At 35.3% G+C, this 18,165-nt stretch overlaps 2 protein-coding genes across 4 annotated transcripts; one reads left to right on the plus strand and one right to left on the minus strand.

Annotated features, from left to right (window-relative positions):
* The first annotated feature begins 1,823 nt into the window (after window positions 1-1,823).
* On the plus strand, window positions 1,824-11,373 carry LOC132309111 (probable WRKY transcription factor 20). 3 transcript variants are annotated; one of them, XM_059807463.1, is made up of 6 exons: window positions 1,824-2,203; window positions 3,516-3,710; window positions 7,290-7,860; window positions 7,948-8,077; window positions 8,168-8,326; window positions 10,536-11,373. In XM_059807463.1, exons 1-6 carry the CDS (start codon window positions 2,036-2,038, stop codon window positions 11,026-11,028), a joined length of 1,716 nt encoding a protein of 571 aa, XP_059663446.1. In that variant the 5' UTR covers window positions 1,824-2,035; the 3' UTR covers window positions 11,029-11,373. The 3 variants fall into 3 exon arrangements, with proteins under 3 accessions (XP_059663446.1, XP_059663451.1, XP_059663456.1); XM_059807468.1 differs by lacking the exon at window positions 1,824-2,203 and adding an exon at window positions 3,161-3,313; XM_059807473.1 differs by lacking the exon at window positions 1,824-2,203 and adding an exon at window positions 3,162-3,301.
* A 933-nt stretch (window positions 11,374-12,306) lies between these two features.
* LOC132309126 (scarecrow-like protein 13) lies at window positions 12,307-17,213 on the minus strand. Its single transcript, XM_059807477.1, has 2 exons — window positions 17,112-17,213; window positions 12,307-14,455 (listed from the first exon to the last, which is right to left on the minus strand). The coding sequence occupies exon 2, from the start codon at window positions 14,182-14,184 to the stop codon at window positions 12,544-12,546; it is 1,641 nt and encodes a 546-aa protein (XP_059663460.1). The 5' UTR covers window positions 14,185-14,455; window positions 17,112-17,213; the 3' UTR covers window positions 12,307-12,543.
* Window positions 17,214-18,165: the final 952 nt, after the last annotated feature.

Here is an 18,165-nt window from a genome sequence, read left to right on the forward strand (position 1 = left end):
AGAACTCATCTGACGAATCAAATGTGGGCATCATTCAGAGGCAATGCTAAATGAAGTTGCTTTTATAATTCTCCAATATTTTGCTTTGATTAGCTATTTATGTAATTCTCTAATATTTTGTTTTGCTTATGTATGACTAATATTAATGTTTGTACAACTAAAAGTGCACATGACACTTGAAGTAATTCATGTAACTCTTTTATTGTATCTAAATTTGTCAAATTTTAATTAAACTTGATATATTGTATTTGTGCAACTTTTATTAAGTTAAGAATACTAGTTAAAATAAATTCACCTTCAACGCTTATTTAAATATATATGTAGTTTTTGTTTTTCGGAAACTGTTTTGTAAATTCTCTTAACCAAGCAGGTTTGAAATATGAAAAAACTGAAAACTGTTCTTGAGAATTGTTCTTTGAAATGCAATCCAAGCGAGGCCTTTATTGTTCCCGTTGCAATGTGTAACGGGCATATTTAACCGTTCATACATAACATGTGTGAGCATATATATTATACCAAGTGCCAAGTGACCAACTAGTTAGCCTGAAAGCCTAGCCCATATAGTAGTTGTAAAACATACCCAATATTTTGGGCCTGCTTTTGAATAACAAAAATATATGGTCCATCACTACTATTTGAATTCAATCCAAGATTTGATACTCTACTTTAAAATGGAAAGAAAAAAAAATTGTGAATTATAATTTTTGATACACAAAATTTAATCTGACTCCCTCTCCCAAATGATGGCAACGTGGAAAAATTAACAACACCATCATAGTAATTTGACTGTCAATAGGAAGAGTCCAATTTTTTACTTTAAAAGTCAACTAATCGTGCGGTTATCATCATTTTTAGTTTTTTGACTTTAAAAACTCCATGTGATTAGGTAAATGTTACAAAGTTTAATTAATCCACTTTAAAGTATTCACTCAACTACTCCTATTAAGAATCTCCTTTATTAATAGAGATTTACAATCATTCCTGCCGACCTTGGATGCATTCTAATTACAGGAGTAACCTATTTGGGAAAAAATAAAATAAAAATAAAAATCATTCAAATCCCAAATCTCTTTCAATTTGTTAATATTCATTATTATTTTATCATCATTTTTTTCTTTCCATTCTTATTCCAAATTTTTAAGATTTATAATTATTAATGAATGAATATATACATATAAATTTTAAGTGTATGCTTATATTTAATTTTTTTCCTAAATAAATTTATGTTGAATATGTTAAGAAATTAATTCTTTATCAACATTATGTAAGGATGATATATAGCCAAAAAAAAAAAAAACCTAGTTTAGCGTACAAGACTTGCAATCTTTAGAATTCACAACTTCTAAATTACAATTAAATAATTTATGGTTGCAAATAATATATATATACACACACACACAACATTTAGATGATATAATATATTTTTTATTTATTTGTTCGATTGTTACATTTTCGTCTTGTAAATGTCTCGAGTTCATGTACTCGCATTTTTTATTAGGTTTGTAGAATTTGTAATTATGTTTATATTCTAATAAACATGTCTTTTAAGGATAAAATTTGTTAACCATTAAGATATGTGTTATCTAAATACAAATTTCAAAGGTAAGTGTAATTTAAAATATCGTTGACTCTAATTTACCCGTGTTTTGTTAACAAATAATACTCCATCTTATCATTTTACCGTGGGACGTTACAGTCAAATTGTGGAAGCAAGAAGACAGCCCACCACTGTCCCACTGACTGCGGCGGAAAGGAACACGTGGTTTGCAACAAGTGAAATTCCTAAAATACCCTCACAAACATCAGACAAACCTCTCGTCTACCACCACCTCCTTCATTCACACACACAGCTACTCTGAAGCACGATCATGGCCAACAATGTGAACTCCGAAACTCAAATTCACAGTCAACACATCACCAAGAGGTCTCCATAGCTCCGACGACTCAATTAGATCACTCAAACCACACTGACCGTGTGATCAACCACTCGGTCAACTCATCGAACGGCCAGGATCAGAGAAAAACCGCATCTGCCATGAGTTCCGATGCCAGAGGCTCGTCCGGCGTCGGCTCCAATGTCTCGAGGTATAAACTCATGTCTCCGGCGAAACTTCCGATCTCGCGCTCGTCGTGTATCACGATCCCTCCTGGTCTCAGCCCCTCGTCGTTGCTCGAGTCCCCAATTCTTCTCTCTGACATTAAGGTCAGTTACTCTTTGAATATACTATCAAAAATTTCCTATATAGTAGTTATATATATACATAAATAAACAAATGCATATGTGTGAACTTGTGTATCTACTTATAATATTTCTATCTGGAAATTTATAGCTTAATTGATGTAATTGGTAACAAATTCATTCAATATGTGTCAACAGAAATAAATTTCTAATTTTTTGAGTGAATTGATCATAAACAAATGCATGCACATGTGTACTTGTGTATCTAGGGCTAGCCCAGCGTGCACGGCTCCACCAATGTGGGGTTTGGGGAGGGTCAGATATAGGCCGCCTTACCCCCGCATGCAGAGCGGCTGTTTCCGTTATTCGAAACCATGACCTCAAGGTCACAATCGAGAGGCTGTTTGTGTGTACTTGTTTGTGTATCTACTTATAATATTTCTATCCGGAAATTTCTAGCTTAATTAATGTAATTGGTAAAAAATTCAATCAATATGTGTCAATAGAATCAAATTCCTGACATTCCAGTGGATTTATCATTTTCTTTGGTTCACTGTTTAGTAGAGAATTGTGGACCCAAGAAATTAGCTCCAGCTCTTCAAATTATCTAAGTAATTATATATATACAAACACAAAATGATTTACCAAAAGTGATCTTACTTTTTAGCACCTATGTCGTCATGTTGGAAATTGACGGCAGTGGTGAATGATTTTGTAATATGATTTTTGTAAAATTAAGTGGAGAAAAAGGTTGGTGCATATGTGCTTGAGGCAGTGACTTAGATTCTGATGCTCTCACTTTACACTATTCTGTATTGGTGCTTTTATGCTGGTATAGTAAGTTTTTGATGTTCATAAAGTATCGTAGTTTGGTAATTACTTTTTATTTTGGGTAAAATTATTTGATGATTAGTTCTTTGAATCTGTCCTTCCATTGAGTCGTTGCTTTTTTTCTTTATATTTTAATGCAAGTGATGTTTTTTCATAGAAAATATCTTATTTATTGTTGTTCCGTGGCCTTTTCATTTGTAAAAAGAAGTTCTTGTTGAAGTGTTGAGATACATGTGGCATAATAGCTTGTAGGAGAAATGTTATTATGAGATGGAGGAGAAGGAAGCAAATGTACGGATACTGGTTAGCTTTTGGAATTCTCTTGATTGGGTTCAATCTCTTTTGCTGTGATTTGGAGTTGGCATTTTATGTGTTTGATTACTTATTTTGGATGACTAGCAGATATTGTATTGTTATCTAGTTCTCTGCGTTCTGAAGAAAAGAGTTTAAGTTACATGTATTAATTAGGTCTGAGGTTGTAAGTGAAAAGCTTTCGGTTTTGCAGGTGGAGCCTTCCCCAACTACAGGTTCCATGATAAAGTCTCTTGAAGTGCAGGAAATTGTTGGTTCAGCCACTCTCATGTCAACTATAGAAAGCTTCAGCAGCAACACCTGTGATGAAAGAAACATTGGGAACTCCAAGTTTAGACACCACGATAGACCGGGATCAAGATCAGGCTTATCTTCATTAGGCCCTCTGGTAATTTCTTGATAATTTTTTTTTTTTTTTTAATAATTTCTTGATAATAATTTATTGACTATTACACATCTTAAATTATTATTATTATTTACTTTGCCAATATGTTTTAATGTTCTTAAAGATCACATTTGATCTACTTCAATGTTTCAACGCAAAAACAGTATCAGAATAAATTTTTGATATTTTCTGAATGTTTCTGCGGCAACTCTGCCCGAGTTGTTAATATTTTACAGAGAGATGTTTATTCTGTGGAACGGTTTGTGTGGCCTGACTGTTTAAAAATTAAATTACTATCCTATATTTTAATATACCTTGAAATAGTGGTCGATATTGGATAAAGAATCTATATAGAAAATGGGAACTGCTAGAAGGCACATTAACCTTTATTCATGTGTTGACTATTGTGAAATTTCAGAGCTCAGGACTATCAATGGCATTAGGTCTAGTTGAGAGTAAAATTGTTCTGGAGTACTTATGAAAAGGAAAAATCAAATAAAATTATCGAAAGTAAAAAAATGCTGGATTCCCTGTGATTCAGTATCTAATATTGATGGAAGTAAAATTAATGTTGTTGGGAGCATGCATTATCCTTTTTGGTAATTTGTGTCAAATAATTATGAAAGCTAATTTACTGGTTGTTAACTTGGGTATAGAAGTGTGTTTGTGTCATTTATTTACTAGACATCCATGATCTACTTCTACTCTCAAACTAATTCCTCTTTAGAAATTCAATTTCTCAATCTGTATCTTCAATTTTTGGAAACTTATAAAGTTCTTCTGTCAAGCCCTGATCAATGAACCTACAAATCCTTCAAATGACGAGAGGGAGAATGAAGCTGTGGGACTCAACTGCTGCGCCTCAACGCATTTCGGGGAGAACCAACTAGCTCTGGGTTCGAGTGGCATTTCACCCCTAACCACAACTCATCCGTATGGTTGGTTCAGTGTCTTTATGTCACTATAAAATCAGTCGCATGGACAGCATTTTAGATATTGGTATCCTTATAATCTCACTTACATATCCTTTGGCATCCGTTTACCGCCGTAGAGTTGTTATGTCCCAATTTCCTTAATTAATAAATAGGACACAAATTAGTTATTCAATTACCATACGCCAATAAACCCAATTTTGCAAACCCTTCCATCTCACTCTATTATTCAACATGATGAGACTTTTATCTAACTGTTTTAGTTAGTTAGGCAACCCAAAAGATGAACTTTTAGGTATTCTACATCTGAGTTTAATAACTATACTCTCATTAGACTAGGTAAGCCACCAAGCAATCCTATATCTCTCAGGTAAGATCCCTATAATCTAGAAATGTACTAAGAATGAACTCAACAGCTCATTAGAAAATAATAAGCATTAACCATCTACATCCCCGGAATCAGTTATCTTGTTAAAATTATTATGGTACTGAATAAAATGTATATTAATAATATATATATATATATATATATATATATATATATATATATATATATATACACACATATTTATATATCTCCATTTAACTGGAGAAAATGTCTACTTGCGGCAAGATAACTAATAATTATAGAACAAGTGGTGAAGAATCAAAGTTCACAGATATCAAGTACTGTAAATAAAAAGACCAGAGAACACAAAGTTGCAGTTAGAATGGAATAATCAATACAAGATGAATAAATATATAGTCTGTGCAATGGGAAAAGAATAAAATGCTCGGCCTAGACACTCAATATGACCTGGGACACTGACTCAATAGCTTGCTTAGCCCTTGTGGAGTAACCCAAAATTAAATAGATAAAAATAATAATAATGGGCAGTTTCCCTTAGAGTCATTCCTGGCACCATAGTGCATGTTGTTCTTCGCAATTGAGTTGCCTGAAATTTTTATTAAAAAAAATAAATAAAAATTTGGACGTGCACTTTCCTGGAGTTCACCCTGACAGCGATAATTACCATCAATGCAGCCCGTATATGTAACCAATCCATCTGTTGATAATTTCAGAAACATCTGTGTAATTCAAAAAATTTAAGACTGCTGTTTCGAGGGACATCTCTTTCCTGAGTGTGCCGAGATTGGTGCTCAATATCTTGCACTCTATTTTGTAATAGATATTTCTTCATGACACGACAACATATAGGTCACCTCTGCATTTAGTCTACTCCTATAGCATCCCAAACTGACATGACCATCATTGGGAAATGGCCTTTCTACTGATGGTTGTTTGCATGCACCAAGAAATTGGATGAAGGTGCAAATCTGGACAAACCAACTAAAAGAGCTTTTCTACTTTCTACTAATTGCAACTTCACTGTGCTAATTGCTGTTAATAGTTTTCAATAATGTCATCGTCGTTGTCGTCAATAGCATATGAATGGGGTTGGCCTCATGATTTTCTTTTTCATTCTTTTTTTAGGCGTCACTTCTAATTTATGCCTCACACTTTGATAAGTGACCCTGTCTCTTCTAGTCACTCCTACCTTTCATCTTAACATAATCATTTCAGTTACATGAATGCATTGTTCTTGCTTCTTTTATAAAGCATAACACTTTGCTGCATATGAAATAGTTGGCCTAATAACTGTTCTAAAAATTTTTCCTTTTAACTTGTTTGTTATTCTGTATCGCATAAAACACCACCAGCGCCTCTCCATTTTGTCCAACCTGATCCAATTCTACTAATTGTATCACCGTCTATCTCACCATCCTTTTATATTATTGATCCTAAGTATCAAAATGGTTATTTTGGATAATCCTTTGGTTTTGAAGTGTGATCATTATATTATCAATATCCAACTCTTTACTAAATTTATTATCAGTTTTGTCGTATTAATTTTTTAAACTTTTTCATTATTATGCATCTCTCCACATCTTAATTTTATTGCTAAATGTTCTTTCGAAGTATTCAATATAGATATGTTATCGGCGAATGTCTCCTTATAAGTCCTTCGTTATTTCATCTATTGTAATTTCATCTAAAATAATTGTGAGTAGATATGCGCTTAGTACTGATCCTTGGTGCGATCCTATGTTTATAGAAAAATCACTAGTCTCCCTACTTGTAGTGCGAACTCTAGTTTCTGTATTCATATACATTCATTGCAAAACTCTAGTTTTCAGTAATGCATGAGCTACTTTTAAGTCATGGATACTCTTGTATGTGAATGGTATTGGCACAGTAGGTTTTTTTTTTCAGCCTTCCAGGTTTTTTGCTTTTTTAAAATTGACTTAAATTTGGCAAGTAATACAGCGATAGGTGACTTCCTGTTGCTTTTATTTTTCAATTTGATATCATCATTTGGCCGGCCACAACTTAGATCTATCATATGAGGCGTTTCACTTTAATTGGTGACTATAGGTACTCAAGATTAAGATTTGTTAGTTGAGTTGATTTCATTTTACGTAAACAGATGAAGAAGAAATATGCATATGATTCTATGAGAATTTGAAGTGCATTTTACTCAAATTTCATTTCTAACTTGTGAACTTTAGGTTATTTATTTCATTATAATTTGTGCATGCAATATGCCAAGATTGCACCTTTGAGTACTGCTTATCTAATTTTTTTTTTTTTTTTTTAACTGTTTGCAAGGCTTCTGCAGGTTCAAATTTCCAGCAATATGAACCATTTGTGGGAGCCCAAGATCAGAGCCAGCCTAAATCATTTGCATCATCAGCTTTATTTACAAGTGAGCAGGCAGCAGTCTCCTCACGTGACTTGGCTCTCTCTGTTGACGCTCCACATCCAGCAGTTGACTTGTTTACTTCAAACTCTCCTCCACCTGCTGATATTGACTCTGGCAACTTGCAGCAGAGCAAGGATACTGATTTTGAGGTTCAAGCATTTGAACAAGAACAAAAAGAAGCTGGTCCTTCAGTCACTGGAGAGAAATCTTCAGAAGATGGCTATAACTGGCGAAAGTATGGTCAGAAACATGTTAAAGGTAGTGAATTCCCCCGGAGCTACTACAAATGTACATATCCTAACTGCCAAGTGAAGAAGCTCCTGGAAAGCTCTCTTGATGGAAAGATTACCGAGATTATTTATAAGGGTAGGCATGATCATCCAAAACCTCAACCTAAACGTCGATATGCAGTTGGGACTGCACTGTCCATCCATGAGGAAAATCTAGAAAAAAATTCTAGTTTAACAAGCTCGGAAGGTAGGCTTGAACTTCACTGATAATTTCTGTTTGATACTTCTATTGGTAGATTGCTTGATTTTCTTTGGTCCATTGTCATATTTGAAGGCAAGACTTCCAATGCACATGGCCAGACATCTTATCACTTTGAACGAGATGAGCTTCCTCCAGTTACAAGTGATGATGAGCATGGTAATGATGATAACAATGACGATGATGATCCAGAATCAAAGCGCAGGTACTTCATTTTGAACAATTGACAAATGTTTATGTTAACATGTGTATCTTTCTTCTAATTCATTGACATCTGGGTAAAAAAATTAAGCAGGAAGCAAGATTTTGGTTGTGTAAATCTAGTTCCATTGATTACGCCAACTCGAGATCCACGTGTAGTTGTTCAAACTATCAGTGAGGTTGATATACTAGATGATGGGTATCGCTGGCGTAAATATGGGCAGAAAGTGGTGAAAGGCAATCCTAACCCGAGGTATGGTGCATTAAAATTTTCATGTTATAGCTGTTTTATGGGAAAAAATCATGAGCCTGACTGTTTTTCTTCCACCTTTGATTCTTATCCTAAGACCAATTGACATGTGACACTTATACAAAGAAACATGTAAATTGTTTCTCCAGGCATGGGGATGATGTCATGAAAAATGTGCTGGCACCAACAACCAGAGTGTTATTTGGAATTCGTACTGTGTTGAAAGTGAAAATGAATCAACTTTCCACATAAGCTAGCAGTATTAAGAAGTAGGTAGAGCTGTACCATAGTCATGATTCAGTAAACCTTATGTGCCAATTCAGACAAACACGCATGAAAACATACATTTGAGTTTTTGGGGGCACTGATGCGTTTATTTTATGTACTTCTCTTATGTCCCTGACCTTCAAAATTCTCAAGGACAAAAAATACATCCCAACCCTCCTGCTCCTGAACTTGCTTTAGCACCTGCTACTGTTTTGTGTATTGTATATGGTGCTGAAGAAGCTCAAGTTTCTAATTTCTGTTTTCACTAGCATGTAAGATGTCGTCAGCATATGCATAAATATATCTGCTCTCATTAGCTCTGTAAGCGAAGGGAGTAAGTAAGCCCCCTATATATGTATTTCTTTAGCTTATCAACTTGCTCCTATTAGCTTTGTAGCGTGTAAGTGAAGCAAGAAAGTAACCCCTCTATATTTATATTTCTTTAGCCTATTGACAACCTTAACCTATTGTTAGTTCCTAAAACCAGGCATAAATATATTTCTGCGGCCGCGGATTTTCTAGCTTTTGTCATTTTTAGGCTACTTCCAATTGACCAAGCCAGGCTGTTGCTCCATGCATACCTCTTCAAGTAAATTTTAATAAGGCAAATTTGAAGTGAGGTAATCCATGTTTGTCAAAGGAGAATTAGTACTTTGAGTGGATTTGTGACAGGAAATATAGTCCTATGAATTAGAATAATCACTTATGAAGATGATTGTAGTATTGTTCTACTTTTCATCCTGTGGTGTCTTTTAGATATGAATAATGTGCTTTGGAAGAAGTACAAGAACTCTTTTTTTTTGCTTCCAACTATGATAACTCTATCGGATGACCTTACACTTAATGATGGACATAAAAATAGGTGCATTGTTATATCAAAAGCAGCCACAGTAGTTTGAAATTGTCTGCCAGGACATCTGCCAGTTGACAATTGGCTACTGGTTCACAAGGAGAAAAGGAAAAAGATAGGAAAATTTGTTGTGCAAACCGGTGAATCTGCTCTGCCAGGTTTTACATTACATATTTGACTGTTTCTGAAAGAAGCACCACTGTGAAAAGGACGGTGTTGCTATATTAGTTCTTTAACACTTATTCTAGTAGGAGTAAACTTGTCCATGATTGTAGACTTCAGTTACTGTCTAACATGGGTTGAGATTGTAAGGAAGGACATGATGGTGTGTTGTTTAATTGAAGATATGGCTGCAGGCAAAGAAGAATTTATTTAGACATCTCTAATAATTGGGTAAAGGTTTTATAGGGTTAAGTACACCTCCTCCTGTAAATGGCATAGAATTGCATATGGGAATTCATAGATGCAGAAGTATACCTTGGGATCTTAATGAATATTTTTATTTATTATCATGCATGTCAAGTGTGCCTGCTCGTGAGTGCATTGGGGGGTAATGTTCTACAATGTGCAAATATGTTTATGTGCATTTATTATTGCTTAGCTCGTGGTTGGAGAACAGAATATCAAATTAAATATGCAATGTATACTATTTCGTTTTTGATCCATATCTCAGAACACCTACATGCAGGCTTCAAACAGTTGAAGCACATTCTCTCCCCGCCCCCCCCCCCCCCCCCCCCCCGGCGGGTAAGGTGTGACTGTGAATCCGTCTCCCTCCAAAACCTTTACAGTGAATGAAAAGAAAACATTTGGAAGTGTTCTGTTATCCTGTAGATAGATAGAATTTATTTTTAACGTGGTTTGTACTTTAGCTAAATCATCTAACCTTCTATGTCTGATTTAGCACATAAAAATGCTGAATGGCAACTTTATCCCATATTCTTTTGTCCAGTAAAAGTAAGACACCAGCCATGATTTATATAGTGGTGGTCACATGACACCGTATTTCATTTATCTTCCGTATTTCAAGTTGCCTTTTCATCTTTAAGGAGAGAGATACAAGTACAATAATTATTATTACTCTTTGCTATATAGGAGTTACTACAAGTGCACGAATGTTGGATGCCAAGTCAGGAAACATGTGGAAAGGGCATCACATGATCCAAGAGCTGTAATAACCACATATGAGGGAAAACATAACCATGATGTACCTGCTGGACGGACTAGTAGCCATGTTACAGCTGGAGCCGGTACATGTATGCCATCTATGGAACCCGTTCAAGGAACGATATTAGAAGGAAATGATGCAATAAGCCTTGATCTTGGTGTTGGGATCAGCTTGAGTCCTGAAGATGGATCAAACAAGATGCCACAAACCAAGGCTGAACATGAGCAGACCCTAATCGATGTCACTAGTCCTGATTGTTGTATGGCAACACACACAACCCCAGTTTCATCATATATTACTGTGAATCAGTATGAAGTTGGGGAAAAGCAGGGTGAAACATTTAGCTTTGATACACCACATCTAAACCTTTCTTCTAATCCTTACCTACAGAGCATGGGAAGCTTGCTGATGGGTCCGTAAATTGTTATCATTGCTCCCTTCCAGATGATTTACGCGAAATGCAGCTATATATTGCTGAAGCCTGAAGCTGCTAATTGTTAAACAGGGTTTTGGAGAATTGTCGTTAACTGCCTTCTGCATGACTGCAACAGTCTGCTTACATGTACAACTGGCTTTTGCTTTATATATATATATATATATATATCTTTCTTTGTTAACCTCTGTAAACTTACAAGTTGCATAGTGCATACAAATATGAAATTAGTATAGGGGTCACAGAAGGATTTTTCTGAACAAAGACAAACAATGTACTTTTTAGTTTTCAGATCATGTGAAGCCAAAGCTATATTCAGTATAAATTTCATCTTTTTGAGGTGTCAGAATCCCGTTCATTGGAAGTTTGTTCAAAACCATGCCTGCAGTTATAGCTAATTGTTCATAATTTCTTGATACAACTGAGACTTCTTGCAGGTTACTTTTTTGGTCTTCCTCTCCAGTAAGAGTTCACTCAGGCAGCTTGTTTCACTATGAACAAGGTTACGCAACCATAAGATCTCGTAGTTGATTTTATAGATAGAAACAGGTCATGTTGCGATCCGCTCCCAGAGAAGCAATCCGAGTTTCTTGGGGTCAAGGTTTTCCCAAGAAGGTACAGCCTCTGATGGCTGGCTCCTGGTGAGAGAAGTCATAGCCCCTTCTTTAGCACTCGTATATGGTAGTAGTTATGTTTCTGGTTCAGTATTAGAATAAACTGTGTAATGGGGTACCAAATACGTTTTCCAGCTGCAGGCCAATGCAAATGTCCATCATCAAGTGTGATGAAGTGCCCTGTAGGCTGTTGCATTTTGGAATAGATAATCAAGATTTGAGGAAGTCTCAAGTCTTATATAAAAAGAACCATGATCATCAAATTTCATTTTAGTGAAATCCAAGCTAATTCAATTTGGTTTTCATTTCAACTGCAACAACCAGAACTTATTCTGGGGAAAAAAAAAATGAAAAATTGAACACAAATCTGAGAAGATATTTCATGAATTTATCCTCAGAAAAGATGAGTCACCTACATGACCGATGCAAAAGAGTAGAGTCCACCCAGTGAGAACATTTTTCATGAAAATGCCTTGTAGAAAACCATAAGAGTACAAGAGAATACCTGGTGGGAAAAAATTTCATGAAAAAATCTATAGCATGACCATAAGAGTACAACAAGAGTCTACCTAGCGCACATTTTTCATGAGCGAACCTACATAATGACTACTAGGATACTTCATGACTTGGCAAGGAGTGAAACAGATCAGATGAAGTCTAACTCAGAACTCATTAATTTCATTCCTAATCAGGCATGTACAGAAAGCTAGAAGATTCAAAGAACGCTAGAAGACTCAAGTTCGAGTTCTGCACGAGGAGTTGCAGCACAGAGAGTTCATCTATAAAGGTACAAAATAAGCGTGTCACTCAAACTTAGAAAAGTTCGTATCTAACAAACAGAAGGAAAAATTTACAAATTTTATGCTGTAACCACTAATAAGATTATCATCACCTCCATGCTGAAGAGGTTGACAAAGCTCTTTTCTTCCACCCAAGATAAAGAACCCCATCCCTCTCTTCAGTTCTATAGTTATCGTTATAGACCTTTAACACATCCTGGACGGCATCACCCACTGAGGAACTAAAGGGGTAAGGCTCAAACCCCGCCATTCCAAGTCGAGACCTCCACTTCCCAAAAGGTTCATGCCTTTCCACCCGCTCGGCCCCCTCACATGCTATTATGTTCACGATATCTCGAGCCACACAGTGCTCCTCCGCACTGACCCGCTGCTTGTCATCCCTAATTGGGCGACCAGCATCAATTGATTCAAACATAGCTGTATAATAATCCAGGGTCTCATAAAACCGTTGAAAGAATGTGCCAGTATTAGTATTGGATTCTTGCTCAACAATGGTAACAACCTTGGGTGACAAGCTCTTAACCAGCCTTAGTAGCCGGTCTCGATGATTCATAGTGTTCACACTCTCGTCCGGTATGTGGTGCAACACATAAGGAAAATTCACTGCCAGCGCCTCTCCATGTCGAACCCCAAGATGTTCTCGCTCGACCTCACATCCTGACATGGCTGCACCATGGAATTCAAACGGCACTCCGTATGACTCAGCAACCTTTGATAGCTTCTGCCCCACCATGTGAAGTCCTCCACCTCGAGCATAAGCTGATTGGGAATCATCAATGCCCGTAATGCGAATATACGGAGGTCCACCACGGCGAACGGCAAGAGCAGGGATGAGAAACTCCCACTGGCTGCCCTGTGCTATCTGAAAATCTATTATGTGAATTCTGGGTTCATTTATCATGGCTTCTTCAATAACAACATTGGCAGACTTGTAAGCAAACTTCCAATATGGGCAGATCTGATAGAGGACAGACATGTAAGACATCAGTTCTGAGCCAGTTGGTTCTTTGCACTTCAGTTTTTTGTATATTACACTTCCTGACGACAACAGCCTTGCTCTAAGGCCTTCCAACAAGTATGCACCTAACCGTTGGATAGGTTCCCCAACAACTGAAACCATACTTTCTAACCTACGCATCAAATTTTCTGCAGTTAATCTATCACCATTTGATACTGCCTCTGCACAGGCAACGAGCACTTGTTTCAAGTCTGAGCTACGGTTCATTTCCAACATTTGATTTGACCTTGCTAGGGAAGAGGCTTGGTGGACTGCACCATTGCAGGAGGAACTCCAGTTGTCATCAACATCAGATTCAGGCCCCAGCAATTTGGTTTCCAAGTCTCTTAATATGTGTCTCAGTTCACTGCTATCATCGACAAAAGAAGACCCACTAACCGGTGATCCATAAGTATAGTCGGGGGACTGATGCGGATCTGACAAGTATGATTGAGAACCTTGCGGTGAAAAGGGGCTCCTGTTAGATGAGATGCTTAGAGCAGAAGGGGAATCTTGTACCATGTAAGCATTTGCCGGGGATGAATCCAGGGTGAAGAACTGTTCATTGTAAGTTTGGAAAGAAACTTGAGTCCCTTGGCTGCTATTATCGGCAGATTCATTGTTGTTTAAAATTTGGAAAGGAGACAAGCAGAATGGTTCAATTTGCTGCATAGACTGATGGTACAACCTGTGAATACCACCTGAATCCTGATGTTCCGGTGATGTTTGCATCTGGGGATAATTTATTGATTGATTCAGAAGACAATAGAATGCAGGACTTCTACCAACTAGTTGCTTTTACAACCCTCCAAAATTACTCATTTGTTATAGGCCGCCATCATCAGTTGCCAAATCATGACAAAAAGATATGAGCATTGGCTTCTCAATAAGCATCCAGATAATTTGTTTGACAGCCAAAATCTTGTTTCCAATGAATTTAGCCACTCTGTTAACATTGACTGCTGCTCCGGTTACGGAGAATGGATGATGGAATCAACGTAATCTGCAAAAAGATAGATTATCATGAGAAATACAACCTTGATGTTGAAATAATCATTAACACTCACAAAATACTTGGTACAAAGGGAACAAGTAATTCAAGATTTTTGGTAAAAAGGGCAGGTGTCAAACTCTGAAAGAAAATGTGATGATCAAAACTATCAACAGACGGGATTCTGTGACTACTAATAGCACTGAAAACCATATTTGCCCTTTCAAGGCTTTTAAATAGAAAGAGAGGAGAAGGAATTGAATTTGAGATCTCTACTATATGACAACCCCTCTGGACTATGTTTTTCCCTCCAATGTGTTTGGAGGCAGTCTCGGAGGCAGGAATAAACCACCATGCAGGTAAGATATTTGCGAAAAAGTTCCTAAATTGAATCAATTGAACTGACAACAGTGGCCTTGAACAGAAAGAATTAATAATATCAATGGGCAATACATAAGAAGTTGGGTCAATAGAGCTTCTAAGCAGTAAGGTAATCATGGAATTTAAGAAACAGGAAATAGCATGGAAGATAAGGAAAACATAAGCATTTGCAAAAGCAAAGTCCATGTAAAAGCTCCAGTTATATGTTGGAGTTGTGTGATAATGAGTCTCCACTATCCAGTTGCAAACAGAGATATGAACTTGCAACAGAACTCATAAATTGGCACACTCCTCAAGAGGTATTAAATAATTACAAGTCCTTCAACAACCACACTAACAGAGTGACTATTTACATTCTCTTCAATCAAACATTTTCATCAAATTTGGGTTTGTAATTTTGGGAATTGGGCACTTCACATTTGTAATTTAAAGGAAATCTATCTTTTTGAAAGAAAAAAAAAATCATATAAATTGTATACAGAAAATAATCAAATTCAATAGATCTTTATACATCCAACACTGGTTTCCAAAAAGTACTCAAAGATTGAATTTATATTTTTGAATGCTATTTATTAAACATTGAATGAAGTAGTGAAACTGAAAAGGATATTCATGGACAAAAAGAAGGCTTGGTGAAACAGCAGAAAAATCAAGGGCAGGAAAGATGATAACATTACTTCTTTTTTTTTTTTTTTTTTTGGTAATTAAGATGATAACATTACTTCCGAACAATTTAAAATTAAAAATATAAAAAAAAATTAAAAAAATCTAAACCACGACAACAAAATATGAAGATGGAATGTTCCTAGCAGTATCCCTTCTCCCCAACACCCTATAGAAAAAAACTTAGTCAACCATGATTAACCCGCAAGCCTAAAATGCAACTACAGACCACTTGAAATTTTTGGAGGTGAAAGGGTTTTCAGAAGTTATAAAATGAAAAGGAAACGGACAAAATTAAGCAGGATCTGCAATATCAATATATAGCACCCTACATGATTAAAACTTTTGACTGCACTCTGAATTGGTTAATCTTTTTATCAATTCAATTGCTCTACAAAACCTCAACGCTAATCTTCCTTGCTTTAGCACCATCATGCTTATAACAAGTTTGTCTACAAAATGATTATGCATATTCGTAAATGTCAGAAATGACATTCAGCTGTGAAATTGTTTTTGAAGTTTCTAAAATATAAGGAAACGGAAGTGAATGCTCTAACAACAATGTCAACTATAATGCAAAGTCAGTCTAAAATACTCCAAAACAGTCAGAAAAAGAGAATGAGACACATAATGGTACCAATGATTAATAACAGAAACTGCACATTGCTGCGAATGGGACACATTTTAACAAAAATATCAGATGCACCAAAACAGTCGGAAAAAAACAAATTTGTAACTTTCTTTTCTTGGGTAGGTGATAATTAACATTAAACTCACCCAAATTAAGAAAATTTATTGGAAACAGTACAACAAAGAAATTTATTGTCTGTTTCAGATTAGGGGTAAAAAATCTAAGATGCAGAACTAAAATTTTGAATATGAGATTTTACATGCTTGGGAAATCTAAGTGTAATCAAAATTACTTTTCTTTTCTTTTCTTTTCTTTTTTTTTTTTTTTTTTTTTTTTTTTTTTTTTTTTTTTTTCCTTTTCGTAAAAGACATACAGGAATGAAATTAAGAAATTAAAAAAGGAAGTGATATTATGTTTAATTAGAAACGGAGAGACCTATAAACACGTGTCTGATTGTGTATGTGTGGTATGGAAAGAGATTGTACAATTTGTATTGACCTCAAAAAGGTCAATATGTATATGTGTGTACACACACATATAAGTGAGATGAGAGTAGAGGAGGCATATGGGGGAACTGGAAGATGGACCAGAGCAAGGAGAGGATAGAGAGAGACTAAGCTTGAGGAGGGCACGGGAAGAGTTGAGTTGGGTATCAAAACAGTAACTTTTCCCTTAAATCCCTTCAAATCCAATTTCATTTGAATTCCATCAAATTCCAAATTATACAAAAAGCCCATTTCAAAATCAAAACTTCATCAAATCCACCAATTCTAGAGCCACTATTTTACAGTTCTAACATTAACCCTAACATAACTTATCAGGAACAACGTTGTAATTAAATCTTAAATCCAATCCAAACCATAAATCAGCCAAAACAACAATAGGTGCCCAAAATCTAGAGAACAATCAGCATGGCACAGAACAGCACAAATATTGAAATAGAATAGATAATCGTAAGCAAAACAGAATCAAAACAAAAGGGTTTTCACATACCTAGTATTCGCAAGCCCTCAGCTCGGATTTCGATTACTTTTGATTTTTTTCTTCGGAGATGAGAGAAGAGAGAGAAAGAGAGAGTAACCGTTCTCTTCTTGCCGAAATGAGAATTCCAGTAGCATGTCGTGTGATAATTTTATAGTGCTGACGGAGCAACAAACACCCCTGAGTCTTCATTAAATTACATCATTGCCATTACGGGACATTTTAATTTAATCCACTATCAACATGCCCACCTGAGTTTTACTGCTGAAGAATATTCTCTTTTAGTACCTTCCGAAAAAAAAATATTCTCTTTTAGTAAAAACTGACTACTTAGAATGAAAAATGTATCATTCTGTGGTGCATTTTTTTTTTCTTGTTTGCTGTGCTTTATTTAGATTTTTACTTCGGGTCAATATTAACACCGAATCGATTTTGGATCAGATAAGGCAAAATTTGACCCGAATTTAATAAGTAATATGAATAATTCAATTCGATAAGTACTGTTTGATTATTTGTTAGTAAATTCATATCCAATTTAATAATTTATTGTATATTCGATCCAATAATCTGACCATGTATATTTGATTCTCTATCAAAGAAAAATACAATGAAGAGCCAAAAAAAAAATTTAAAAATGAGGAAGAAAATGATTTTTGAAAAATGAAAAAAAATTTATATGCTTAATATTTGTAATATCATACATGATAAAACTCTATGTAAGAAAAGAAAAAAAAAATATTAGTTTTTTTAACAACATACCAGTTGAATGACAAGTATATATATATATATATATATATATAGAGAGAGAGAGAGAGAGAGAGAGAGAGTGTTGATTTTTTATATTATATTTTTATTGGATCAAATTATTAACTCTGATCATAATTCACATCACATTTGGATTATTAACAGATTATGGAATTAAATATTCAATTCATATTCTAGTTATTAGATTCAATTAGAATCAAATCCGATCCGAGATCTAAACTTAATCCACAAAAAAATAAAAATAAAAATAAAAGACGCTTTACAACAAAATAAATAGAAATAGCCATTACTGACACCATTA

The sequence above is a fragment of the Cornus florida genome, unplaced genomic scaffold, assembly GCF_030987335.1.
Source record: "Cornus florida cultivar Cherokee Brave unplaced genomic scaffold, ASM3098733v1 CherokeeBrave_3.0.0_Hap2_Chr01, whole genome shotgun sequence".
Lineage (NCBI taxonomy): Eukaryota > Viridiplantae > Streptophyta > Magnoliopsida > Cornales > Cornaceae > Cornus > Cornus florida.